Source organism: Leopardus geoffroyi, chromosome C1, assembly GCF_018350155.1.
Source record: "Leopardus geoffroyi isolate Oge1 chromosome C1, O.geoffroyi_Oge1_pat1.0, whole genome shotgun sequence".
Lineage (NCBI taxonomy): Eukaryota > Metazoa > Chordata > Mammalia > Carnivora > Felidae > Leopardus > Leopardus geoffroyi.
The window spans coordinates 71,518,407-71,545,789 of NC_059328.1; the positions used below are offsets into that span (position 1 = coordinate 71,518,407).

A 27,383-nucleotide genomic window follows, 5' to 3' on the forward strand; every position below is an offset into this window, starting at 1 on the left:
TGTTGGTCCAAGGCCAATTAATCCCTTTAATTATGCTCCAGTAAATGCTTTTATATACCCCCAGCCATAATAGTTTAGGAAAACCTCTTCAGAATAAATTACCAAGATTTTTAAAAAGAAGAAGAGAAAATGTAGGCTTTGCTAAAACAAACATGCCTTCGCTTGGAGGAAAAATGAGGCTTTTAGAAAAAAGCAGGGATAGTGACTTTACCAAACTACAGAAAAGGATACTTCATCCACTGGGAAGTTTCTAAAAGTTTGCTTGTTATGGCCATGCTACCATTATATAAAAACAAGCAGGCAGGACAACATATTCTACCAGTGCCGTCCAGCCTTGGGTCTAAAAGTTATTTATTATCCTTGCCAAGGCTTCAAATAAGAGGGCTCATTTCTAAATAAGGTGGGTGGGACCCAATTTCCTCAGCCTCAAGCAAGCAAATTAAAAAAAAAAAATTTTAATGTTCATTTATTTTTGAGAGATAGAGTGCAAGCAGGGAGGGGCAGAGAGAGAGGAAGATACAGAATCTGAAGCAGTTTCCAGGTTCTGAGCTGTCAGCACAGAGCCTGACGCCAGGCTCAAACTCAGGAACCATGAGATCATGACCTGAGCCGAAGTCCTATGCTCAACCAACTGAGCCACCCGGGCGCCCCTTGGCAAGTAAATTTTAGTTCATCATCACAAAGTTCTATCAATTCCCCAGCACTAGCATGCATCTAGTAATATATAATAAACGAATTCAAGATAGTAGGTTCACTGATCATCAAAGATTGTCAAAAAACATTCCCAGATAAATGTTCCTGTTTAAAAAAAAAAAAAAAGGCATTTTAAAGACGTTTCAGCTACATAACTGAACACCAGACTACTGATTACATTCTAGGTATTATTTTTTAAATAATAGTAATTCTTCTCTCTTCCTTGGAAACATCTAGAGATGTTTCACAGCAATAAAGACTTCTTTGCTTATCACTTGAGTCCTACTATGTGCAATGCCTCGTGCAATATAAACACAAATGAGTTGCAGCCGTCCCTGCTCTAAAATGAGTCGCCTAACACAGAGAATTAAGGTTAGAAAAGCTATGCCTTGTCTGCCCTTCTTTGAAAGTTCCAGCCTTATTAGAGAATCTCAAAACATAATATGAACCCCGTGCAATCTTTCTTTTCAAGATACTGCCGCAACAGATTCCTGTGCCCAATTCCGACACTGATGTTGAAGATGTGTCGCTGGAGCTAGTAAACCTTGTCATCAGGTTAATGTTAGAAGTCCTGTCTCCCCTCTCGTTTATAGCTACTTTTCTCTTCCTTCCTTCCTTCCTTCCTTCCTTCCTTCCTTCCTTCCTTCCTTCCTTCCTTCCTTCCTTCCTTTTCCTTCCTTCCTTTTCCCTTTCTCTCTCTCTTCCTTGTTCCCCACTCCTTTCTTCCTTCCTTCTTTCCTCCCTCCTCCCTCTCCTTTCCTCCTTCTTTCCTTCCCTTTCCTTTTCTTTCTCCTTTACTCGCTCCCCCTTTCTTCCTTCCTTCTTTCCTCCCCCTCCTTCCCCTCTCCCCCTCCCTCCTCCCTCTCCTTTCCTTCCTCCCTCCCTCCTTCCTTCCTTTCTTCCCCCTCCCCCCCTTCCTTCCTTCCTTCCTTCCTTCCTTCCTTCCTTCCTTCCTTCCTTTCTTTCATGATTTTCTCACATGAAGCACCCTCTAAAACATTTTTGGGCAAGATTTCATTCCATGCTTCCTCAGGAGTGCAATAATATTGGAAGCACAGTTTGCAGGTCATTCTGGGAGGTCAGTGAGAAGTCTCCTGGTGTTAATAGCTTGAGTAATATTGTTTTCTCCTTCAGACCACACCAGTAAATTGTTTTCATTACCCACAAAGGGATTGTTTGTGTCAGAGCAAATGAGATCTGATACAAATTCAAACTGGCTAATTTCAACCTAACAAAATAGCTTATTCCTAATAACTAAGAGAACAAGACAATGATAAAAAAATTTGTTTTTTCTTTATGATATACAGGCAGGAGAGAGTATTAAATAGATGGGTCCCCTCAGAGCAAATTATGCCACTACAGTGTGCTATCTGCAAATTTGAGGGAATACCCTGTAGTTTATTCTCCTAGAGACTGGGGCTTGGGGGTATTTTTCAAATGTTTTCTAAAAATGCTATTTTATGTTCTCTAGGAATATCAGAGATTCTGCTTTGGGTCTATTTCATTGAACTTTTGTTTATGAACCACCCTTTTTTGTTGCTGTTGTTCTTTGGGTCATCCAAGTGTAAAGCTCTGAAGCTGGGTTCATCCTTTTTGCTGTTCCCCTCATGCCTGATATGCCTCACCTTCCTGAGCCATCTATCCTTTTAACGTGCTTTAAATCTATTTTTCCTGTTTTCTCACTGCCACCATACTTACTGTTGCCTGTGAAGTGTTTCTGCACGGGACCTGGGTAGTTTCTTCCAAAACATGCAGGTCAGGGCTCCACCAGCAGACCATTAAGGCAGAAACCGGTGCGCGTGTGCAGGAGGGGAGGGAGAGCTTGTGTATGTGTTGAAAACATTGCCCGGGTGATCCTGCTACAATGCACCACACTACCTCCTGAAACCTCATTTCTAGAATAGTCTGGGCCCTCTTTCTGCAGCCCTCCAAACCAAGCACTGGGAACCAGTTAGAGCCTACCTCTGATCAGGAAGACTCTGAGGAGCCCCCAGTCTCAGTTCGGCCACATTCCTGGTATCTGCTTTATACTCTAGTCCCCTTAATTAGGTCTCCAAGGTAACCTGACCAGTACTCCAGATCTTCTGAGGCTAGGTCTCTCCCTGACTCCTGTCAGTCTCCCAGGGACCTGTGTCCCTCCAGAGGATGCATCCACACCCATCCTGGTCCCCAGCCCGGTCCAGGTCAATGACCAGGTTCCCATTACCTGCAGTCAAGCTTCCCTGACTTCCAACCGCTGATTTCAAGGTAGCTTCCTGTAGCCGGCTGTTGGAGAAAGTGGCATCTGTTGTCTCCAGCTCTCTTGCCTGGATCCCAACCCTTCCTTGGTGGCTGCTGGCACTATTCTAGGGTACTACTGTGCTGTCAGATAGGACCTGCCACTTTACCCTGATCGGTCTGTGGCACTCCCTCAGCAATGCCTTTAATGGGAGGCACAGAGCTTTGTGAGCCTGCCCAGATCCAGCCAGGTCCTTGCCTCTCCTGCACCATCCGACAGCCCTGGCCTCAGCCTGGCAGCCACCCCAGCCTTTCACCTGCCGCAGAGCTTGGACCAGTGCCAGCCTGAAGGGAATACATGCTTTCCATGCAAATGTGGCAGCTCCTACCTGTACTACTTTCTGTCACCACCTTGTGACCCTTTCCTGGTCTGCAGGTGTTGGAGAAGCTCCATCCAGGGGACCGAGGGACCAGTGGGCCGGCTGTCCCCTTAGGTCTCCACATATCTATTTCCCATGTGAAGTGAATACCCAGAGAGCTCTCTAGGAAACTCAAGAGGAGCCCAGGGATGCTAGAGACCTTTATCTCCTGTGGAGACATAAGTGCTGTGAGCTTTGCATCCAAGCTTTCTCTTTCACTGGATAAAGGGTTGTCTCAGCCTACTGCTCCCCTGACCAATAACTATGGAACATCATTAATATACTCCGATATGTCTTCAAAGGACCTTAAGAGAATGAGGACTCTCTCACAGAACCCTTGGACCCTAGTCTACTCTCTTTTCTGTTGTCCAAGGCTGCCTCTGGCTCATGAGCTCCACATGTACTGACTCAGTTGTATTCTCTGAACGTCCAGTGTCTGGTCACACCAGTCTCTGAATGATCCAAGATGGCCGCTCTCTCCTGAGGCCCTGAAGCCTCTTGAGGTCCCTAAGTCCCCAGGGGGTAGCCCAAGGTGCTTCAGAGGGGCTGCAGAGCCAAGTCCAGAGAATGCCTCAGCTCAGGAGCCCCAAGTTTCTGCGTGGATCCTGAAGACCACAGTCCCTCTACCCCACAATCACTGAGACCCCTATGTTACCTCCCCTTCCTAAACTCAAGGGAATTCAAAAAAGCCCTCAACTTAAGAACTTCCATACTGCTCCTGCGGGACCCTCAGGCTAGCACTGTCCTCCCCCTCAATGATATAAGTCCAGAATCAAGTGGCTGGTCCTTGGCATTGTCCCCCTTTGACCACATCCTGAGACTCCCCCAGTCAGAAGGGTCTACACAATCCCTTATTATATAAAGGCCAGCAAAGAAGAATCAGGAAGCCTAAAGATTCTCTAGGCTCATGTCAATGCTACCTCTCTAAAGTGCAAGCTGCCTTAAAACAAAGGAACCAGGGGTACCTGCGTGGCTCAGTCGGTTAAGCATCTGACTTCAGCTCAGGTCATGATATCATGGCTCATGAGTTTGAGCTCTGAGCTATCAGCACACAGCGTGCAGCCTGCTTCAGATTCTGTGTCTCCCTCTTTGCCCCTCTCCTGCTCACCCTATGTCTCTCTCTCCTTCAAAAATAAACAAACATTTTTCAAAAAAAGGAACAGTATTTCCTTCCAAGTTAGAGCAAATGGAGGAGAGTCCAGTTATTACCCCATAAGTGAGCACTAGCCTCTTGTAGGACCACCTCTATGTCCTTCTGAGGTTCCATTCCATGCTACTGAAGAGAGAGTCTTAGCTTCTAAGCCACAGACACTCAATTAGAGCCCACAATCACTTGCTTCTGATATGCCGCCTCAGCATCCAGTAATGCCCCAGCCGCAGCGGACAGCACTGAACTCCTCTCAGAGGGCTTCACAAGTTTGCTGTGTGTCCCTGGAGTCATAGCAGGACATCCAAGTGGCCACACAGATACCAGAACTTTGCCACATGTTTCCAGTCAAAGTAAACTCAGTATTGGAGCCCAGAGCCCCCAACAGAACATCAGGCCTAACCATAAGGAGCCCCAGGACCCAGGAGCTTGGAACACATCCTGGGAAGGAAAACACTGATATTCCACGGAGGAATTGTTCAAGTCACACAAAAATTTCTGACCTTTCACATGAGGCCCATTTGTGGTGTTCTTAAGTGAGCCCAGTCATGAAGGGGACTGTTCTGGATAAAACACTTAACAGGTCTTGTCTTGGACCCAGCTGACAACAGACACAAGTGGGTCCTTGCTTCACTGGTGAGTCTAGTTCTGAGAGCCCAATAACATATGAGCTGTACATGGGAGCTCCTGGGACTGTCTCAGCCACACAGCCCGTCTACCTCCCTGTCGGTGCTGCAAGCTGGTGATAAGGAGCCTTGCCCTGGAAACAGGCACCTGACAAGGAAGCTTCTAAGAAAACACCTCTCACAGTTGAGGAGATGGACTGAGACAACACACAAGGCTGGCCCTCATAATCCTGGGGGAAGATAAATTCAATGAGACCTAAGTCTCTGCAAGTGGTCCTGGGCTAGCTAAGGTCAGGAGGTTATAGTCAGCAGCCGCGCTGGCCTGGTGCGTGTGCAGCCTGCACAGTCACACACAGCCTGCGTTCACCAGGGCCCTGAGCTCTGTTTCAAGATCTGCTGTCTCCATCTTGAAATCCTTAGTAAGCTCACCTTTGAACTTGTTGTTTGTAAGTGACGTTTGACAGGACAATAGAACATGAGTGCGAGCAGAGACGTCCAGAAGAAAGGAAAGAGCTTGAGATCTTAGTGCCTTTAAGTGGTACTTTTTTCCTGCCTTTTTTTTTTTTTTTAATTTTTTTTTTCAACGTTTATTTATTTTTGGGACAGAGAGAGACAGAGCATGAACGGGGGAGGGGCAGAGAGAGAGGGAGACACAGAATCGGAAACAGGCTCCAGGCTCTGAGCCGTCAGCCCAGAGCCCGACGCGGGGCTCGAACTCACGGACCGCGAGATCGTGACCTGGCTGAAGTCGGACACTTAACCGACTGTGCCACCCAGGTGCCCCTCCTGCCTTTTTAAAATAAGGGGCCCACGAATCATGTAGCCAGTCCTGTCAGCAACCCTGAAGTAACAGCCTCCCAAGTCACCAGCTAACCCTCGAGGGACAGAATTAAAGCCATAATGACCATGTAGCTCTCTGGAGACTTGTCCACCTCTAATCCCATTTCTACCAAAGAAATCTCCTTTCAGGCCTTGAGTCACTCACTTAAGGTTTACTTGGTACCCTCTTCAAATGCCCCCAGCTCAAAAAGACCATTGGTAAGAACTAGGACACCAGGCGCCTGCATTCCAGAAAGCAAATCATGTCATGATACCACAGGATAAGAAGCATCCTAAGCAGCAGTAGGACCATCCCTGTGGTTATGACTAGGACAAGGACAGAGGCTGGGGCACCTGCTCAGGTCCTGTCCTAGGACCATCTGGTGAATATGTTTGTTAGATCACTATATAAACATTTGTTGAGTATCTACTGTGCACCAGGCACAACAGAAATGGAGACTGACACAGTCCTTTCTTTGACAAGCTGAATCTAGTAAGAGATACGGGCATTCAGCAAATAAATTATAATGAAATGGGCTAAATATTTTTACACATATAAATAGTAGGCTGTAGAAGCACTGGATAATCAACTCTGAAAGAGTTAGAAAGTGTCCCAGAGGAGGATCTCAAAAGATAGACAGGAGTTTGCCATGCTAAAAATACCCAAGAGGGGCACCTCACTGGCTCAGTTGGTAAAGCATATGAGTCTTGATCTCAAGGTCATGGGTTTGAGCCCCATGTTGGGGGTAGAGATTACTTTAAAAATAAAAAGGGTACCTGGGTGGCCAGTCCGTTAAAGCATCCAATTTTGGCTCAGGTCATGATCTCGCATTTGTAAGTTCAAGCCCCGCATTGAGCTCTGTACTGACAGCTCGGAGCCTGGAGCCAGCTTCAGATTCTGTGTCTCCCTCTCTCTCGGCCCCTCCCCTGCTCGTGCTCGCTTACTCTTTCTCTCTCTCAAAAATAAATAATCATTTAAAATAATAATAATAAATAAATAAATAATAAAATAAAAAAGAATTAAAAAAACAGAGTGGGGTCTATCTCTAGCACCCATATTTAAAAAAAAAAAAAAAAAAGAAAGAAAGAAAGAAAGAAATATTACCCAAAAGGAGCATCAAGCAGACCTGTCCACCTGCAGAATGGTGAGAAGCTGGGCACAACAGAAGCCTGGGCTGTATGGGAGGGGGATGTTCAGAAAAGAAGGCTGGGACCAGAATTGTGAAAGTGGCCTCACAATTCCAGCCCAGGAATTTGGGCTTTATCTGGAATTTAAGAAGGGCCAAGAAAAGATTAAACAGAGTTCATTGTGCTTTTTTAGGATGATGCCTCAGCTGGTGGTATGTAGGAAGGCCTGGGGCAGGCAAAGCTGGGAGGAGGGAATCCTGGTAAGCAGGATGGTGAGGCTTAGTTTAAGGGGATGTAATAAGATCTGAGATACCACTCAGGTTGATTTGGTGACTAATGGGATCTAGATGGTGGGAAAGATGACCATACTAAGTGTTCCTGGTTGGAAGGCAAGGCAGATGGGACCTCCACCATAGACACGCAATACAACCCACGGAGCAGGTTTAGAGGGGAATGTGAAGTCTGAAGTGCCTGTGGGGCATCTGGGCGTGTGTGCGTGACCGGCAGCTGGAGACAGAGATTTGGATCTCCTGACAGAGGCCCCAAGGATGGAGACACAGCTTTGGGCGACATTCACGGAGAAGCGTTGGTCCATGCCACAGGAGGAAGGTCACCTTAAGAGAACTTGGGCAGCCACAGGGGACAGGAACAAGGGCATTTCAGGGATGGCCAAAGATGGGAGGGACTGACAAGAGACAGAGATGGAACTGAAGACACAGAGATGTTCATGCCATCAACAGGTGGCATGAATCAGCTGTGCAATAAGGAGTTCCAGTCAGATCACTGAAACAGGCAGTTAGGAGGGCAATGGTGGCTTCACTGGCACAATCTTAATAGGGGCAAAGCTAGATTACCATGGTTTGAGGCAGTAAGACAACTGGATAAGAAATGGAAGAAGAGAGGCAGTACAGTAGTTAAAAAAGACATGTAAGGTCAGGGGCTATAATTTAATGGTCAAATACACAGGAGAGCAAGAATTAGAGAATAGGCTCCTGGGGAGGCTGGGAGTAATGGGCTCTCGTAGAGAGCTAGAAGGTAAGAATGGAGGCCTTTGCAGGTTGGCTAAGACGGTGGAAGGAGGGGTAACAGGAGCATCTGTGTCAGGTGACTTCTATCTTCTTGGTTAGAGCCAGCAAGGAAGGTGAGGTCGGCTGGGAGCTGAGGAAGGGCAACGCTCAAAGGCTTTAAGAAGCCTTAGTTTCTAGGATGAATTCCTGCCCCTGAATCTTGGTTTCCAGGATGGATCTCTGCTTCCTGCTTCCAAGTTTCTCTGACCTTGGCCATCTGCTTATTGGATCTCTGCCTCTTGCCAGATTTCCGCAAGCTCATGTTCCACTGGTCTGCTCCCCATCTGCTCTCCTTGCTGGGCTTCCCCGGCTGTTCTTCCTGGCTGGTGTGCACTTACTTACTTGGCTTGCTGTGGACAGCTGAACCATCCTACTCTGGAAGGGGCCAGCTCTGCCTTCCCTGTGGCTTCTGAGCTATACCACCCACAGAGCCTTCGGCCAATTCCAGCAATCTCCTAAATGATCTCTCCCTCTTCAACTCTCTCCTATCTTTCTAAAACTCTGCATTTGGCAACTCCTACCTTCCTCTCAACCCATCAATGCCTTCAAGCCTCTTCAAGGGCTCTCCATTGCCAGATAAGGCAGTTTAGCTGTGGCCCGGGCCACAAATATAATTTGGCTTGTGGAGTCCTTTAACAAAAGTTGAAGTTGTCCCATTAGCCACAGGTGCCACCCCTCCCTAATGCCTTGTACCTACCCCAGGCCCAATCCATGGACCAAAATCATCTTCCTGGCCTCTGTAGACATTTGACAATAAAGTCCACACCATCTTAAGATTCAAGGCCTTCCACTCTGACCCCAGTATGCCTCTCAAACAAGACTGTCATTACTATGCAAACCCCTTTTTCCAGAAATCAGTCTGCCCTGCTCTCCTTCCCACTCCTGGCCCCTGTATGGTTTCCCTGGAGACAAATATAAATATAGATATAGATATAGATATAGATATAGATATAGATATATAGATATATAGATGATATAGATATAGATATAGAGATATGCCTGTCTTCTATCCTGTCATTCCACTTATCTGCAATGCTTCACCCTCTCTTCTCCACCTGCCATACTGAGAGCTGGCTCAAAGCCTGCCTCTACAAGGAAGCCTCCACAGACCATCCAAACCCACATCATTTTTTGCCTGGGCTCCCTCATTTGGCCCTTTTGTATGTTTCTTTGTTCCTTAAGTTATCCTATTAGTTATCTTTTCTGGGGGTAACCTTCCTGTTTCCCCAGATCAGCCTATAAACAGGGTCCCCTTAAGTCTTACATACAAAAGCCAACAGAGCAGATCTGCCTCTGTGTCATTTATCTCACACACGACCCAACTGTCGATTCATAAACCCTGGTCACCTCCTGACAACCATAAAATATCAGAGCAGGCACAAATTCGTAATGCCTTTAGGGTAGAGGCCACGTTTTATAGTAGTATACTGCCTAAAACCCAGTAGGTACTTGGTAAATGTTCACAATGAGGAAATATAAAAACCAGAAATCTCTTCCTGTTCAGAAAGTCAAAGGATAAAACAGGCCCTGTATTGGGCCATGAACTCTCTGACTTGATGAAAACAAACAACTCTTGGCATATATCATGGTAACATAGGCATCCAAGGACAGGTATATTTCACCAAGGCAAGAAGGGAGACCCATTAGAAGAAGCAGGGACTAGGAAGTCCAGAGCTCTGGCCATAATACTAGCAATGATTTATAAGGTGAACTTGGACATCTCCCAACAGACACTGATTCTTCAAGGTAACAGGGTCCTTCCTTGTCACACTCTGCAGTTATACCGACAATCTGGTGGTGAGGGAGAGTGGGTGGCTGGAACAGAGGGACAGCTGTCAGAGTAGATGGACGCGCTGCTCACCTGTGGTGTCCCCCAGCTAATACTTCTGGTTCACCTGCCCTTTATCCCAGCTTCTGTGTTGCTCCCAAGGTCTGAGAGGCCATGATTCCAGCAAGTACCTTTACTCCTAATTCCCACCCAACCAGTTTGCTTTGGCTACGCACCGAATGCAGTGGCCCCCAGCTGAAATTCTAAAGATACAAACAATGTTAACATGCACTTGACAAAATTCTACCATGGGTCAGTACCTACCATGCTACTCCAGGTGTCAGCCCAGTGATGTGACCCACTGGTGTAGGTATGACATTCAGTGGTCTGAATAACATGCCATGGCCACACTCTCCTTTGGCAGAAATCGAGGCCCTAAGGGAAGGTATTACTGAGATCTGGAAGTCTAAACCTTCTAGGAGGCTGGCTGGGTGTTGGCAGGAGCGCTGGATGTAGTTGGGTAGTGGAACATCTCTGCTAAGTGAAATAAGCCAGACAGAGAAAGACAAACACTGCATGCTATCACTTATATGTGGAATCTTAAGGGAAAAAAAAAAAACCAAAACAAAACAAGGAGAGGAGGAAAGAAAGCTTATTTCATAGAAACAGAGACTAGAATGGTGTTTATCAGGGGGGAGGGGAAATGGGGAGACGTAGGTCAAAGGTCACAAGTATTCAGTTATAAAAATTGTAAATTCTAAGCACAGCATGACAACCACAGTTAATAATTCGATACTGCGTACTTGAAAGTTGCTGAGAGTAGGGGCGCCTGGGTGGCGCAGTCGGTTAAGCGTCCGACTTCAGCCATGTCACGATCGCGCGGTCCGCGAGTTCGAGCCCCGCGTCAGGCTCTGGGCTGATGGCTCAGAGCCTGGAGCCTGTTTCCGATTCTGTGTCTCCCTCTCTCTGCCCCTCCCCCGTTCATGCTCTGTCTCTCTCTGTCCCAAAAATAAATAAACGTTGAAAAAAAAATTAAAAAAAAAAAGTTGCTGAGAGTAGATCTTAAGCATTCTCACTGTAAAAAAAAAAAAAAAAAAAAAAAATCTCACTCTATGAGGAGATGGATGTGCAAATTATCTTGGTAATTATTCCACAATGTGTATGAATACCAAGTCATCATGTCAGATACTTTAAACATATCCAGCTTTGTCAATTACCCCTCAATAAAAGCTGGAGGAAAACACAAAGGTAGAATTTGAGAGGTGTTTCTGTACCTTGCACTCAGGAAATATTTAATAATTGTTTGTTCCAGCTGAAGAGGAAGGTCTCAGGTTTCTTTAAAAAAAAAAAAAAAAGCCAGAAAAACAGTTGTGAATGAGGAAGTCTGATTGGGGAATGTAAGAAGCGGAGTGAATTTAGCGTCACAGAACTGAAGGGGTGTATGGAAGAAATGGAAGAAAGAAGGCAGGGCAATGATTATACTGGAAATGAGAACAATGATTTGGAAAAAATGACTTTTGATCTGACTGCAGAGGGAGGCATCTGAAGCAGTCAAGCGGGAGGTTAAAAAAAAGAACCAAGAGCCAGACTGGAGACAACAAACAGCTACATAGACAGAGGCAGAGGGGAGGAAAAGACCCCTAAACATGTCTCAGGGGTAGGGGTCTTAAGAATGAAGGCAATCTGGGGCGCTTGGGTGGCTCAGTCGGTTGAGCGTCCAACTTCGACTCAGGTCATGTTCTCACGGTTTGTAAATTCAGGCCCAGCATCGGGCTCGCTGCTGACAGCTCAGAGACTGGAGCCCGCTTCAGATTCTGTGTCTCCCTCACTCTCTTCCCCTCCCCCACTTGTGTGCACTCTCTCTCTCTCTCTCTCTCTCTCTCTCCCTCTCCCTCTCTCTCTCTCCCTCCCTCCCTCCCTCAAAAATAAACGTTAATTAAAAAGAGCCTGATTTAAAGAAAAGAAAAAAGAAATGAAGGCAATCTGAAAAGATGGGACGGAGTGGGATTCAGTGGCCTACAAGGATGGGGTTTAACTTGAAGCTGTCTTCCCTGTAACATCAGACAGTGAGGTCTTCCCGATCACCATGTCCAGACAGTGAGGTCTTCCCGATCACCATGTCCCCGCTCAGTACGCAGGGGGTGGGTCAAACAGTATTGTGGGAGGGCAACAACCAAGAGCCACTTGATCACTTACAGCTTGCCCTGGAATCAGACGCCTCTCTCCCCCAAGGCACCTGTTGCAATACCAGGAAACACATCAAGTCTCTGCAAAAGAGGCACTCCTTTGATTAGCTGTTTTAAAACAAAAGTTTGAACACCCCTGGACTCAATGTACTAAGTATTGGTGCCTGGATGGCTTGACTCTGAAAAGAATTAGTCATTCTCTGTCTGATATGACTGCACAGCAACAAGAGGGCTCCTGCATGCCAACCATCTGATCATTTCAACATTTCTTAAAGCAAAGGTTTAACTTTGTTTTTTTCAACAGGTATCTGATAACTCAGGCATGCAAGGCAGCGAAACATTGAGAGCAGGCTTCTGTGATGCAGAAGCCATGGAAAGGCTACTAATGCTGAGAACAAATATTTTAGAATTTCCTGGGACTCTATTAGCTCTTCTCGACTCCTGGCCTCTGTGTGTGTGTGTGTGCTTGTGCGTGTATGCATGTGTGTACACTTTTTAAAACATTTTTATTTACTTTGAGAGAGAGGGAGAGAGAGAGTACGAGCAGGGAAGGAGCAGATACACTTTTTTTTTTTTTTAATTGAGCAAGGATATTTCACTGATGAAACCTATAAATAATATCAAAAGGCCTAGCTTCTGGTCTCAGCTCTTTTCAGATGAAGAACAAACTTCCCAGCACTAGTATAGGTGGGAACAGTACTTGACTAAGAAAGCATTCTGGTAGGATTCATTAGCAAGACGCGACAGTTTCTTATGAGGAATGTCTTCTAGATCACACACAAAGATGTTGGTGCTGTATTACAGGATTCTTATTAAGCTAACACTTAATGGTCAGGGTCTCAGGATGTTTTATTTATAAATGTTGCAAAAGTGAAATGAATTATTAATGCAAAGATCATCTGTCAGAGACAGGAATCATTAACAGCATTTCATGGTGGGGGTCGGTGTTTACAGAGACCAATAATGCAAACTCAGAGCCTTTCCGTTCTGTGGTGACCACACGTTTAGGTTGGCCTCGGTCTCCGGGAACTGAGCTGATGCTATTTGCCAGCTGTCAGGCAGTCTCTGGGAAGAAACATACCCAGTCAACTTCCTCCCGACCACTTGTCCACATCACAAAACCTGCTATCACGATGGCACCAACAGTAGGCCTCCGGGCTCCCTCTCCACAGTACCTGTGACATTACTGGGGAAAAGGGCACTCTGCTTAAATGCAGGGCCAGGCTCTTCAGAGTCAAACTAAAGCCAATATAGCCAATATTTACTGAGCACGTACTATGTGCCAAGCACTATACTAGGTGCTTATATGTGCATTATTTCACTGCATCCTCAAAACCTTGCCATGCCAGAGGCACTGATATCATCCCCAGGTGTAAGAAGCCAAGTCACAGATGCTGTGTAAATTGCTCAGGGTCACATAAGTTGGAGTGGCAAAGCCAGGATTTAAATCTGGTTCCCTCCCTATTCCCAGGCCCCTGGTGTTGCCATCTACATCTTGCATAAAGTTTCAAGAGCATGCGGCTGTCATTCCCTGCAGAGAGATAGTCGTAACTGTCACTGCCATACTGCAAAATCTTTAGAAAAAATCAAGAGTCAGCTAAATGGTGAGAATTCAAGTGACTTTACAGACATAAACAGAAATCAAGGGAGACACAAGTTATAAACCTCATGAATAGGGTTGATGTTATTCTATCCCTATCACTTATGTGAAGCTAATTAACCTTGAAGAGTGGGGTCCTAGAACCAATCTGCTTGAACTTGACTCTCAGCTCTGCTACTAATTTTAGGCAAGCAACTGAACTTCCTGGGCCTCAGTTTCCTCAATTAGTAATAATAACAGGACTTCCCTCAAAGAGCTGTCATGAAGATTAAATGGAACAGAATGTGCCAAGGGCTCAGAACCACATAGAGTACATCCTGAATGTTAACTGTTATTATTTTTGCCAATATGGGTCTATGGGCAAGACGCTTAAGTCCATCCAAATTTCCTTATCAACAAAACAGATCTGCACAGCATTGTTATGAGGGGTAAGTGAAATCAAATCCCCAAAGCATGTAACACGCAGACCTCCTAATGGTAGGAGCTCAAAAAGTATTCATTTGTTTTTCTCTTCCCAAGACAGCACTACCACTCACCCTTCTAAGACCTCTGTTTCCCATATTATAAAATGGGAGACCCATCCATTCCTTGGCCACTCACAGGCACATCATGGCCAGAGCCTGCCAAAGGCCAGGCTGGATGTGAGGAAACTTGGTTTCTATTTTTAGTTGTAGCTCTTGAGAAGCCACTTAACTTCCCTTAACTTCAATCTCCTCATTAATTCACTCTTTCTATTATAGTTTTTTTTAAATGTTTACTTATTTTTGAGAGAGCGAGAGAGGCAGATAGAGACTGAGACACAAAATCCGGAGCAGGCTCCAGGCTCTGAGTTGTCAGCACAGAGCCTGACGCGGAGCTCAAACTCAAGAGCCGTGAGATCATGACCTGAGCCAAAGGCAGAGACTCAACAGACTGAGCCACCCAGGCGCCCTCACTCATTCTATTATAATCTCAACAAATGTGTTCCAGTCAGTGTGCTACACGTTTGATACGCAAAGGTAGATAAATAAGGTACAATCCCCGACTGCAAAGCAGGCACACTCTAGTTCGAGATAAAGGCATGGAACATGGAACAATTAAATGGATTGGCTGAAGTATGGACAAAATAGAGATGGCCCAAAGGCTGTAGTAAGCAGATTTACCTAGGTAGGGCAGGGAAAGATTCAGAGAAGACAGGCCCCTGAGCTGAGTCTTACAAGATGAAAGGGAGCTTCGCTTCCCAGACAGAATAAGGGGGAAGGTATTCCACCATGCACAAGGCTTAGGATCCCAAACAAACAAACCAAACCATAAATAATTATAGCTGAGTATAAGGCATATCTAAGGGAGGCAGAAAAATAGAATAATAATATCTTCCCCACTTATCTTGTAGGATTTCCCTGAGACTGAATGAGAACGTGTATTATAATGCTGAAAAAGGGGCACCTTGGGTGGCTCAGTTGGTTGAGTGTCAGGTCATGATCTCGAGGTTCATGAGTTTGAGCCCTACATCGGCTCACGGCTGTCAGTGCAGAGCCTGCTTTGGATCCTCTCTCTCCCTCTCTCTGTTCCCCTCCCCCATTTGCTCTCTCTCCAGAATAAATAAACATTAAAAAAATAAATAAATCCCTGAAAAAGACACAGTGCTGCAGAAACATCATGTATGCTTATTACTAGTACTCTAGCAAGGCTCATGATGGACTGAATTTTCACCTATTTCCTCCCAGCATGAGAACCCCCAGCACTGTTTCTTTACCACCTTTGCCTCTTTCCTCTCTCCCCTGAGAGAAAGCAAGAGGAATTTAGCACTGACCTAAGTGGAGAGGTAGGAGGGAGAAATCACAAGAAAAACATGCAGCTCTTTGTTTCAGCTACCACAACCTTTTTCAAGGTCCTTTAGCCATAATGTTTCTTGTATATTTTTTAAATTTTTAAATGTTTATTTAATTTTGAGACACACACACTCACACAGAGAGAGAGAGAGAGAGAGAGTGTGTGTGTGAGAGGGAGGGAGGGAGGGAGCATGGGAGGGGCAGAGAGAGAGGGAGACACAGAATCCCAAGCAGGCTTCAGGCTCTGAGCCATCAGCACAGAGCCTGATATGGGGCTCAAGCTCACGAACTGGGAGATCATGACCTGAACCAAAGTCAGAGACTTAACCGACCGAGTCACCCAGGTGCCCCCATCATGTTTCTTATATTTTAAAAGATGTCAGTCATTATTGGCTGGAAAAGAAACCTCGACCATGGCTTTTCAAGCAGACTTGACCATAACCCATGTTACGAAATACATTCTAGGGGCGCCTGGGTGGCTCAGCCTGTTAAGCATCCAACTCTTGATTTCAGCTCAGGTCATGATCTCAAGGTTCACGGGATCGAAGCCCATGTTGGGCTCTGTGCTGCCAGCACAAAGCTGGGATTTGGGATTCTCTCTCTCCCTCTCTCCCCATCCCTACCCTGCTTGTGCTCTCTCTCAAAAATAAATAAACTTAAAAAAAAGAAAATACGTTTTATATTACAATCCTGTACACACACAAAAAGTATTAGTTACAATCTCCTAATTGATTTCATTACAGGTCACAACCTGAGGTTTGAAAAACACCACCCTAAGAGACAAGGCTAATGGAAGATTTCAAAAGTATGGTTCACAATACCCTCAGACTTCTTTCCTTTTTACTTTTTAAGACTTTGCAAAATAGAAGAAAATCCAGCCCATTTCCCAGGAAACATAACATCCTTGTATTCACAGTTCACATGGCGTAGTGTCTGACAATAAATGAGAGGTTTTCATGGGGGGCTTCTTGTGCATTTGTTTGGTTGCTACAGCCAATGAGCCTTGTTAACAAGTAGGATTTCAAATACATGACCCTCTCTTAGGCAAGGCCTTGGTGCCCTGTGGAAAGCAGGGATCGTGTGTCCGCAATGTCTTTTCCATGAGAACATTCAATAAGCAACTTCTTTCATGTAAAGGGCTCATCACACATTATGACCCTGAAATGAGCAAGCATTCTGCCTCTGGGCTGCTAAAATGGGCACACAATGCCTAGATGCCTTTCCACTCATATACAGATTTAAAATTCACACTATCATCACATTCCTCAACAAGGAAAAAAATCTGCTCCCTAACCAGCTCTGTATGCTTGTATGCAACCAAAATACTAAATTAAAGCTGGAAAGACACACAAAGGTCATCTGGTCTACCTCTCTCCTTCCAAAGAGGATGGCCAACTAAATTTCCTGACTCACGGTTGAGCTATTTTCTGTTGTACCACAACATGCCTCAGTGTTCCACCAGGCCTTCCTTGTGGCACTACTCAAGCTTTAGATGTTTCTACTGTCCTTTTGATTTTGTTACTTCTCTTACTTAAAATCCCTTGTCCACTCAAATCCCACCCATCCTTCCAGATCACATCCCAAGCCCTCTGAGAAGCCGTCCCCAAACTCCACCTGTCCATCCCATCTTCCTTCTCTGAAATGAGATTCAGCTCACTGAATTCATGCAACTCTTTGCCTTTTAGATGCTGTTCAACAGACAGTTAATATATGTTAATTGACTGACTTTGTAATGTTTAAAAGAGGGTATATTGAAAAGAAACTCCAATCTTATATTAATCTTTCCCACAACATATATATCAATGCAAGCAGAAAAGTCCAAATGATTAAATCAGATAATCATTACAGAAATAAGTAGTAAGCTACTAATTTGCACATACATAGAACCAGTGACTACAGTGATGATAGATGCTACCACTGCTGATTTTTCAGAGATGCTATTATTTGGGAGACGCTTGTGTTAGGCAACTGAATTCTTACATGTATCTTCCTCCCTGAGGAGATAATCTGATAGACGCTTTCATGGAAAAAGACTGTGCTTTGATACACAGTCAACCCACTGAATTCTGTGTTGACTTTGGTCACTTATTGTTATAACAAGATCATTGGATTTATAACTTGCAAAGAATTTAAAGATCATCTAATCCACCTCACATGATGAAATTTAACCAGGAAAAAGCGAGCTAATAATATGCTTTGTATCACCCTTGTAGAAAATGACAGAGTTGTGGCTAAAACCATATCTTCTGCAATCCAAAGAAATCAGGATCTCCAAGTCTAAAAACCTCATACTACCCAGCTCTTCAGTTTCATTTCCTCTGTCCCCAAACTTCTCATCTTCCACCAGATCCCTCTGTCTCACCACTAAGGAACTTCCCCAGGTCCTCGCCACCAAACTGTCTTCCCCCCATTAACCAGTTCCCCCACATTGTTCCATCTCAGTGCCACAACTTCTCTTATCCTACTTAGCAATTTCACAGTTTATTCTGTTTTTTTTCCCTTATCGAACACCACACCTGCCAAAACTACATAGCTCCTGTATTTTACCCTTCCATAACCGTTCCAGACAAAGTTACATTCAAACCTGAAGCTAGTGACCATCACTATCCTACAGAGTCCCGTTCTCCCCACCTAGGATTACAGACTGTATATGATATATAATAAGCTGAAAACAGAAAGCTTTCTCTTTAATCAGGCAGGTAACCTCTCAAGACAAATAGCCAAACAAACAATGATGCTTGCAAATCCAGAAGGGGAAATAGCAGAATTCACTGACAATCCCAACAAATACTGAACATCACTCTTCACCAAAAACATCAATACCCTATCTAGTTCAAGGGTGGAAAAACTGATTAATGTGACTCCTTCCTTTTCTTACTTTTAGTCTACATTCTTATCAAGGGGTGAAATGAAGAATGAGGGGGTGAAAGCAGAAGACAGAATAAAGAGAAAACCAGTAAAAAGTCCAAATAAATCAAAACTGGCTGGAGAGTACAGTGTTACACATGTGGGCTCTGAAGGCCAACCACACGGTGAGTGCTGGTGACACTATCCATCACTGAGTGGCCTTGGGCATATAGCTCTGCTCAGTTTCTCCAACTGGTAAATGGGGATAACAGTGGCACCTGTATCACAAGATCGCCATGAGGATTAAACAGGATGGTATCTACAACACACTTGGGACAATGCTTAACACATAGTAAGTACTATAGAAATATTTGTTAACGAAAACAAACCCTCAGTTTGAAATCGTTTTAACCATCACGCTATGTATCTGCTGACTTCCATATCTGACTAGCAATTTCAGGACCCAGAGGCATCACGATGCCTCCCATACCATACGACAGATTCCCTACATCCTCTAATATGAATTGTTTCCCAAGAATTCATTTCATAATTCCTTTGTACTGGGACTTGACGGGAACATGCTCCACGGTCTCTCAACAACAGTCCTCGCTGCTGCAGCCACCACACATGGTGAGAAATGGCCTCTCTGACAGAAGACAAGGCCTGTGAGCCCACACAGCACCAGTTCCACCTGTAACCCAGACTAGAACGACAGGGCAGCCGACCAGACTGACAACAAAACAAAAGGAAAATTCTTTGCACCCAAACACCTCTTCTAGGGACAGGGCTCGCAGTGCAAAGCCAAAGTCCTCAGAGCTGTTCAAATTTGCTGTCCTCAAGACTCTTCTCCCTTTATTCATTTTGTTCTGATCAGGCTATACCAGATTTGATCTTCTCAAAGTCACCTAAAAACTACTAGGTTTGCTGGGGCTCCTGGGTGGCTCAGTCGGTTAAGTGTCCAACTTCAGCTCAAGTCGTGACCTCGTGATTTGTGAGTTCAAGTCCCACAACAGATTCTGTGCTGACCACTCAGAGTCTGGAGCCTGCTTTGGATTCTGTGTCTCCTTCTCTCTCTGCCTCTCCCCTGCTCACATTCTTTTTCTCTTTCTCAAATAAACATTAAAAAAAATTTTTTTTTTCTTAAACTACTAGTTTGCTAAGCTAAGCCTAGTAAGACCTTATCTCACTCTACTTCCCAAGACTACTCACATTGCAGATACTCCCTTTCCTTGATGGCTCTGTTCTCACAGCTTCTAGGCCACCATATTCTCCTGGGTTTTCTGGCTACTCCTTGGAGGGCTCTTTTGTTGGTTGTTCCTTGCCTCCCCACCCTCCCTACACTGGAGGGCCCCCAGGCTCGTTCTTTGGTCCTCTTCTGCATGTTCACCATCCACATTCACCCCACTATGGTGAGCTTATCCACTCTTCTGGTTTAAAATACCATCTCTTCCCTCAATGACTCTCAGTGAATCTCCAGTCCAGACTTAATCCCTGAACTCCTGATTCAATAACTCACTTGGATGTCTAATACAATTCTAAAAACCAAACTCCCGATCTTCCCCCCAAACCTCCTCCTTCACAGCCTCCCCATCTCAATGAATGACATGCCCCACCCTCCCTCCTCCTGTCACCGTGCTTCACACCTTATCCATCAGCAAATCCTGTCACCCCGATCTTTACAAAACATCCAGAATCTGACAAGGCACTACCTCCCAACTGCCCTCTCGTCCCTGTCACTATCACCTCTGTGAGTACTGAAATGCCTGCCCTCTTATATTTTCTTGCCTTTGCCCTTGCCCCTCACAAAACAGCATCTAAAAAGGTACCATTAAAATGCAGGTTCAGGGGCGCCTGGGTGGCTCAGTCGGTTAAGCGTCCGACTTCGGCTCAGGTCACGATCTCACGGTCCGTGAGTTTGAGCCCCGCGTCGGGCTCTGGGCTGATGGCTCACAGCCTGGAGCCTGCTTCGGATTCTGTGTCTCCCTCTCTCTCTGCCCCTCCCCCGTTCATGCTCTGTCTCTCTCTGTCTCAAAAATAAATAAAATAAACGTTAAAAAAAATTAAAAAAAAAAATGCAGGTTCAATCATGTTACCTCCTTGGTCAAAACCTTCCCATGGCTTCTCATCTCACTCAGAAAAACCTAAGTCCTTATGATAACTACACAGCCCTATGTGATCTGAGTGGCCCTAGCACCTCTCATCAGCTCCCGGACCTCCTCTCTTTCCACTCTCCCCACTTGCTCTACTCCAGCCACACTGGCCTCCTTGCTGTTCTGGGTTCCTATCTTTACTGCATCTCCTGCCCAGATGGCCTCCCCCAGACACACACACAGCTCGCTTCCTCACCACCTTCACGTCTGCTCAAAAGTCATCTTCAGCGGAAGCTAGAACTGCAAACTAGACCTGCTTAGCCTCCTTATCTTCCTGCCCTGCTTTATTTTTCCCAATGAGACTCATCAACTTATTTAATAATTTTTAATTATAAATATAATATAATTTAATTATATATAATTATATATTATATACATATATATTTAATTTAATTAATAAATCATATAATTATATATAATATATATTAATTAATATAAATCATAATATAATATAATATATATTTATATTAAAATGTATTACAAAATTATTTTCCTTGTCCCCATTACAATACTTGACTTGTTTTCCCCTGCAAGAGTGTAAACACCAAGCACATTGGGGATTTATGACTGTTCTTGTTCACTACTGCATTCACTTAGCAAGCACCTTGTATACACTAGGCACTCAATAAATATTTGCTGAATGAATGGGAATAATGGCTCCCTTGGTTCCTCTTACCTAAGACAGTCATCACCGTCTTCATTAGCTTCATGGGTGTCCTTCGGCGGGTGATGGACCCACTTGTATGTGGAGACAAAACGTTGGTTTTCCTCTTGACATACATGTAGATCCTCAGGTACACCACAACCATGATGAAGAAGGCCACAAGGTTGGACACAGTCCAGAAAATGAGGTAACTCCTGCTGTAAATGGGGGCCAGGGAAGAGCAGGCAGAGATGTCACAGAGGCAATTCCAGCCCAGTGTGGGGACCGCCCCCATAAAGATGGCAATGGCCCAGACAAACAAAATGAGCAGCGTCACCCTCTTTTTCGTCAGGTTGCTGTGGATCCGCATCCTCATGATTGACATGTGCCTCTCCACAGCAATAACCAACAAATTGGTCAGAGAGGCGGTCAAGCTAGTGTCCAGGAGCCCCTGGCGGAGAAACCAGCGGTTGACGGTCAAAGTTTTTGAAACGGGGCCAGTGTTAAACATCAGGAATACATAGGCAATTCCAGCAAAGAAATCTGCAGCAGCTAGGTTAGCCAACAGGTAGTAGAAGGGGAAATGAAACTTTCTGTTTTTGATCACTGCTGCGATGACTAGAGAATTAGAAAAAAAAATAAACAGGCAGAAAAATGTTCCAACACACAAAACAATCACAAGCTTCGTTCCTGTCCACTCATCGGCAGTGTCTGTGTTGCTCCTATTATAAAAAAAGTCCATCCGCTTATCATAGTAACACTCATTCATTGTGGAGAAGAACCGAACATCCTAGAAAGAAATTTAAAGAAGAAACAAACATCACTCTTTGCAAATTCAATCGCTAAACCACCAATTGCCACTGCTAAGCCCCGTGTTCTAGCCAACTGCTGTTAATCCTTCAGATCCCGGTGTAAATATCCCTTGCTCCAGGACTCTGGCCCCTGACCTCCTATCACAACATTTATCTTGCATTAGTAATTGTTGTCTGTTTCCCAGGCTACGTCCAAGCTCAGTGAGGGATGGTCTACGGCTGTTTTGTTCACCATTAAAATCTCAAGACCCACCTGTCCTGGCTCCCTCATGACCGGTATTTCCTGAATGGCTGGCTGGTTGAATGAATGATCATGGATCAGCAACAGATCAGATATTCTGAGCCCTGCAATATCCACTCTGCACCAGTAACAATGACAACACAGCACGTAAATCCTTTCTCTTGGTGGTTTCCAGTTCATTCCTTACTCATGGATTCTGTTCACTAGGCAAGGGCAAGTTGGTAAGGCCAGGCACATTCTCACCAAGATAATGAGTACTGAGATACTCTTCACACGACCAAATGGATTCCCCAAGAGATCGGTCTTGTACCACTTCTGATTCTACTCCTGATCCTCCTTTTGCCATCTTTTCGTCTCAAGCTGTAATAACAACGCTCACTTATTAAGCATGTGATGCAGGGCTGAAGACTTTGTTCTCAGTACTCCTCCTTACTTTTTTTGTTCACTTCTTCCTTATTGTCCTAATTCAAATTATACCAGTGGGGATCTGCTTACTGGATTTTCAGACTCAATCAGTTTAAATCACTTTCCCTCCCTGGGCTTTCAACGCGGCGGATGGTGTGAGCTCTGGAGGTTAGGCAGACTTCCAAGGATGTAAGAACATACCTGCCAAGTGAGGGTGAGTCCTCAGGACATATGTCTGAAAGTAGGCCCCAAACTGGGGCATCAGGCAGGCAGAGAAGATGCTGATCTCAGGACAAGATCTCTTGGACACCGAAACTAAGGGATTCTGGCCAAGGAGGGGTTGAGAGGAGCCTAAGGATCCCTATCCATCTATGCTTGGTGGAGAGAGAACAGGTGTTCTGCCTCACAGTGGTCTGGCCACAGCCATGAAGGGTCCCATCAAAGGAAGCTGGAGTTGAAAGCCAGGAAACCGAGAGCTACGATGACTATGGGCTCCCTTTCAAGGACTGAGGCTGCAATGTATTAGCTGGAAAACCAGAGATCCAGTAGGCCCAGGCTCTAGCAGTCCACTGGTGTGAATGATGTGGCTCTAACAGTGAGAGCTCGATAGAAATCCCTAGCTTTTAAGATTCTTATAAATGCTGTAATCCAATACCATATCCAGAATCAGGATAAGCAGAGCAGATATCAATTTGAAATGGCACAAAACAGAAATATATCTTAGACCGTCTTTTTTTGTTTTTAGTTTTTATTTATTTTGAAGGGGGGAGGGGCGGGGGGGGGGGAGTAGAGAATTCCATGCTCAGCGCAGAGCCTGACACAGGGCTCAATCTTACAACTGTGAGAACATGACCTGAGCAGAAATCAAGAGTCAGACACTTAACCAACTGAGACACTCAGGCACCCCCCTGGGTTTCCTTTTTAATTTATATTTTAATGGTGTAATGATACTTCAACATGAGTTAGGTACCTACTTCTCTGTCATAGTAAATACGAAGTAAAATATCATTTTATATGCTTAAAATAAACAAACTGGCAATGGTCTCAAGAGGCAAATGGTTCTAGTGTCTTTCAATTACAAGGAAAGGGGACTCAATTTTAATCACAAAAGAAAAACTACTCTCTTTGGCAGACATTCACCAACGTTTAACTGCCAACAGCAGACAATCCATCAACAGGCCAACATACCTATGCTGTATCATGGTAATTTTCCCCAATTAAAAATATATAATTTTAATAGCTTCATAAGGTTCCAGTATATGAACATGACACACTTTATTTAACTAATCCCTACATGTTGGACATTTCAGTTGTCTGTAATATTTAGCCTCTATAAGCAAGGCTGCACTTTTGTATATTAATCTCTACATACTTGGCCAACTATTTGCTTAGGATTTCTTTCTTTAAAGAAAAGGACCAAACCCTTGTTTATTTATTTTATAAAGGCACCCCCACAGTCGGGGTTGAAGGTCCCCTCTGGATGGAAGCAGCCCAACTGACCCACCACCAACAGGCAGTTTGCCCAAGAGGATTGCTTAAGATTCATCCACAGATTTCAACTTCATGAAGTAAAGGGTATAAGTTTATTTAAAGGTTTCTGATAAATATTGTCAAACTCATCGTATTTCTAATCCCACCAGTTGCATATGAGAGTTGAAGACACTAATCTAGTGTAATTCAATTCAAATATTCAAGGAGAAAATTCAGCTTTCAACAGTATTAAAAGTATATGGAAATTCAAGACAAACCATTCAAGAACATGAAGAATCTTAATGGTGCAATTATTATGTGTTCTTTTGCTAATAAAAAATAACTTATGTACTTTATTTTGCTATATACTCTAGATAGCTAAGAGAAACATTTATTTTTATATATATATAATTTTTTAAATGTTTCTTTATTTTTGAGAGAGAGAGAGAGAGACGGAGCATGAGTGGAGGAGTGGCAGAGGGTGAGGGAGACAGAATCCGAAGCAGGTTCCAGGCTCTGAGCTGTTAGCACAGAGCCTGATGTGGGACTCGAACTCAGGAACCACAAGATCATGACCTGAGCCCAAGTCAGATGCTTAACCAACTGAGCCATCCAGGTGCCCCAAGAGAAACACACTTCTAATTTAAAAGTTATGTTATCCTTGACTAACTCATCAGCAATATCAATTAATTGGTCAGAAAGACACTGGGATAAAGATACCACCAAGAACACTTTAAATTTCCTGAATTTCCTCTTGAAGGGGTCTTAACATTTTAGTTTTGGTTCATAAATATGGTGGAATTTGTAATTATATGATACCCTAAAACCTCAATGATTTTTACTTGAAAAATCTTCAAATTCAACTTTCCTTCCATCAAACCCCAAATGGCACATTCTTAGAATATATTTCAACAAAAATCATCCTGAGACTGAGAAGTAGTTTTGTCCTACCACGTTGAGGGAGAAACCACAGAAAAAAACATGGTTAACCAGAACTCTCACCAAACAGCTCCCTACCTCCCAGCCTCAAACCCTACTTTTGGGAGAAATCAACAATGAGAGCAAATAAAGTTCACACAGGGAAACTATGAAAAAGATTCCTTAGGATGGAATATTGTACAGCCACTGAAAATTGTATTTACCATGAAGTTGTATTTACCATGAGAAAAAGCACACACATGCCATCATCTTAATTGTAAATAATTATATAAGTATGTATGCACATGCATACATATATATTCATATATATGCACACACATACATTTCTTTTTTTTTCTTTTTTTGGAAATAAAAAGATTTATTCATTTTGAAAGCCCACTACAGAAAAATGTACACATCTACATTTCTCAAACTTTACACACATATATTTCTTGAGTTATCCTTCAAAGATACAGAAAAATAGAAGGAAAAAAATCTCAAAGTGCAAATAGTTCATTAAGGATGGTAGAATTGGGGATCATTTAAAAAATTTCTTTCCTGGGGTTCCTGGGTGGCTCAGTTGGATAAGTGTCCGACTTTGACTCAGGTCATGATCTCACCGTTAGTGAGTTCGAGCCCCACATGGGGCTCTCTGCTGTCAGTGCAGCGCCCGCTTCAGATCCTCTGTCCTCCCCTCTTTCTGTCTCCCCTGCCAGCACTCTCTCTCAAAAATAAACACTTAGAAAAAATTCTTCCCAGTTTTTTCTCTGGTCTACATTTTCTGTAATAAATAAGTAAATAGACTTTTAAATGCTAGTTTAATTCTGCCTTGGGACCATACATTCCACTTAATGTATCCTACCTTTCTTTGACAAATATGGCTGTGAAAAATCAAAATTCACGTTCAAAGGAAAAGCCTCAAGGATTCGCTATGTTCATTATTGCTACTCTCACCAGCACAGCACACTTGAGAGTTTTTCAGTGATAATGAAAATAAAATGGTTTCCTGCCTCAAATGTCATATAACCGTAAAGCCTCAGACATTGACAACTAATCAAATCAGGACATCCCTTTCCCCAGCTCTCCTGTAAAACGTTTCCTAATGTAATCACCCCAGAGCTTCAAAAAAGAATAACTAGAAGGGGTGCCTGGGTGGCTCAATTGGTTAAGCATCTGATTTCGGCTCAGGTCATGATCTTGTGATTTGTGAGTTCAAGCCCCGCATCCAGCTCCGTGCTGACAGCTCAGAGCCTGGGGCTTGCTTCGGATTCTGTGTCTCCCTCTTTCTCTGCCCCTCCCCTGCTCATGCTCTGTCACTTTCTGTCTCAAAAATAAATAAAACATATAAAAAAAATTTTTTTATTGAATAACTGGAAGTTTTGTGAATTAGTGCTTTTGATTTTTTTTCCTCCCCCCGTCATATGCTGCAAGCTTATTGATGGTCCCTAGTGCATACTAATGACAGATCATCATATTTTCTTAGTTGGAAATTACCAAAAAATTTAATGAGCTCATAACAAATGATCAATTTATTATCTCTTGAACTCTCTCAAACGCTTAAAATAGGATTCTGTGATCCGGGCCTAAACATCTCCTCCGCAGAGACACCTTCTCCGAAAACTCCAAAGTAACCACAGAGCCCTGTTTTATCTTCACCACGGCATCTATCATTGTTACATATTTTCTTCTGTGTCTATGCATCATTTATGGTCCATCTCCCACCACTGGACTGTTCTGCTCCAGGAGAACAGGGATCTTGCCAATTCTGACCACATCTGTGGCATCAGCATTTGTGGGAGGAACGAATAAATCTCGGTCCTACACTCTCTCTTCTGCCACTAACACGAAAGGGTCAAACACCATTGCTGACCTCCGTATCATGCACTAAATATGTCCATTAGAGAACTACTTACCTCTGTTCTTGGGTTAGTTAACTTCCTATGTCCACGTCATTACTACTATTCCTAACTGCTAATATTTGAGTGATTACTTTGTGCCTGGTGGGTCATCTCATTTAATCCTCCCAACAGGGACGCCCATACTATCACATCCATCTGGTAGGTGAGGAAACTCAAGCGCCCTTCCCTAAGGTCATACAACTAGTAAGAGACAACCCTGGATTCTGTTCAGGCAGCTGTGTTCCCAGGCCCGCATGCCTATGGACGCCACTCCACTTTGTCTCCACGGGCAAACAAAACACCCAACAACTACAGTCACACTTACAATCACTACAGAATTACCAAAACAGAATGATCCAATCCAGACACATTCAAAGACTGTCCTGTGCCATAAAAAAATCTAGGCGTTATAAATAGCCTGGGTTTCTTTGTTTTGCTTTAACAGCCCTGAGAAGCACAGAAAAGGCACTTTTCTGAAAATTCGTTTTCAAATTTTATGGGAAGTGGGCCACACAACA

At 44.1% G+C, this 27,383-nt stretch overlaps 1 protein-coding gene across 5 annotated transcripts in view; it reads right to left on the reverse strand.

Moving 5' to 3' along the window:
* Positions 1–27,383, reverse strand: part of LPAR3 (lysophosphatidic acid receptor 3) — a 79,586-nt gene that overhangs the window by 32,361 nt on the left and 19,842 nt on the right. For all 5 annotated transcript variants that reach the window (XM_045478077.1, XM_045478079.1, XM_045478080.1 and 2 more), the window contains one exon: positions 21,155–21,911. In XM_045478077.1, coding sequence (XP_045334033.1) covers positions 21,155–21,890 — 736 coding nt within the window. In that variant the 5' untranslated portion in view covers positions 21,891–21,911. The remainder of the gene's footprint in view (positions 1–21,154; positions 21,912–27,383) is intronic.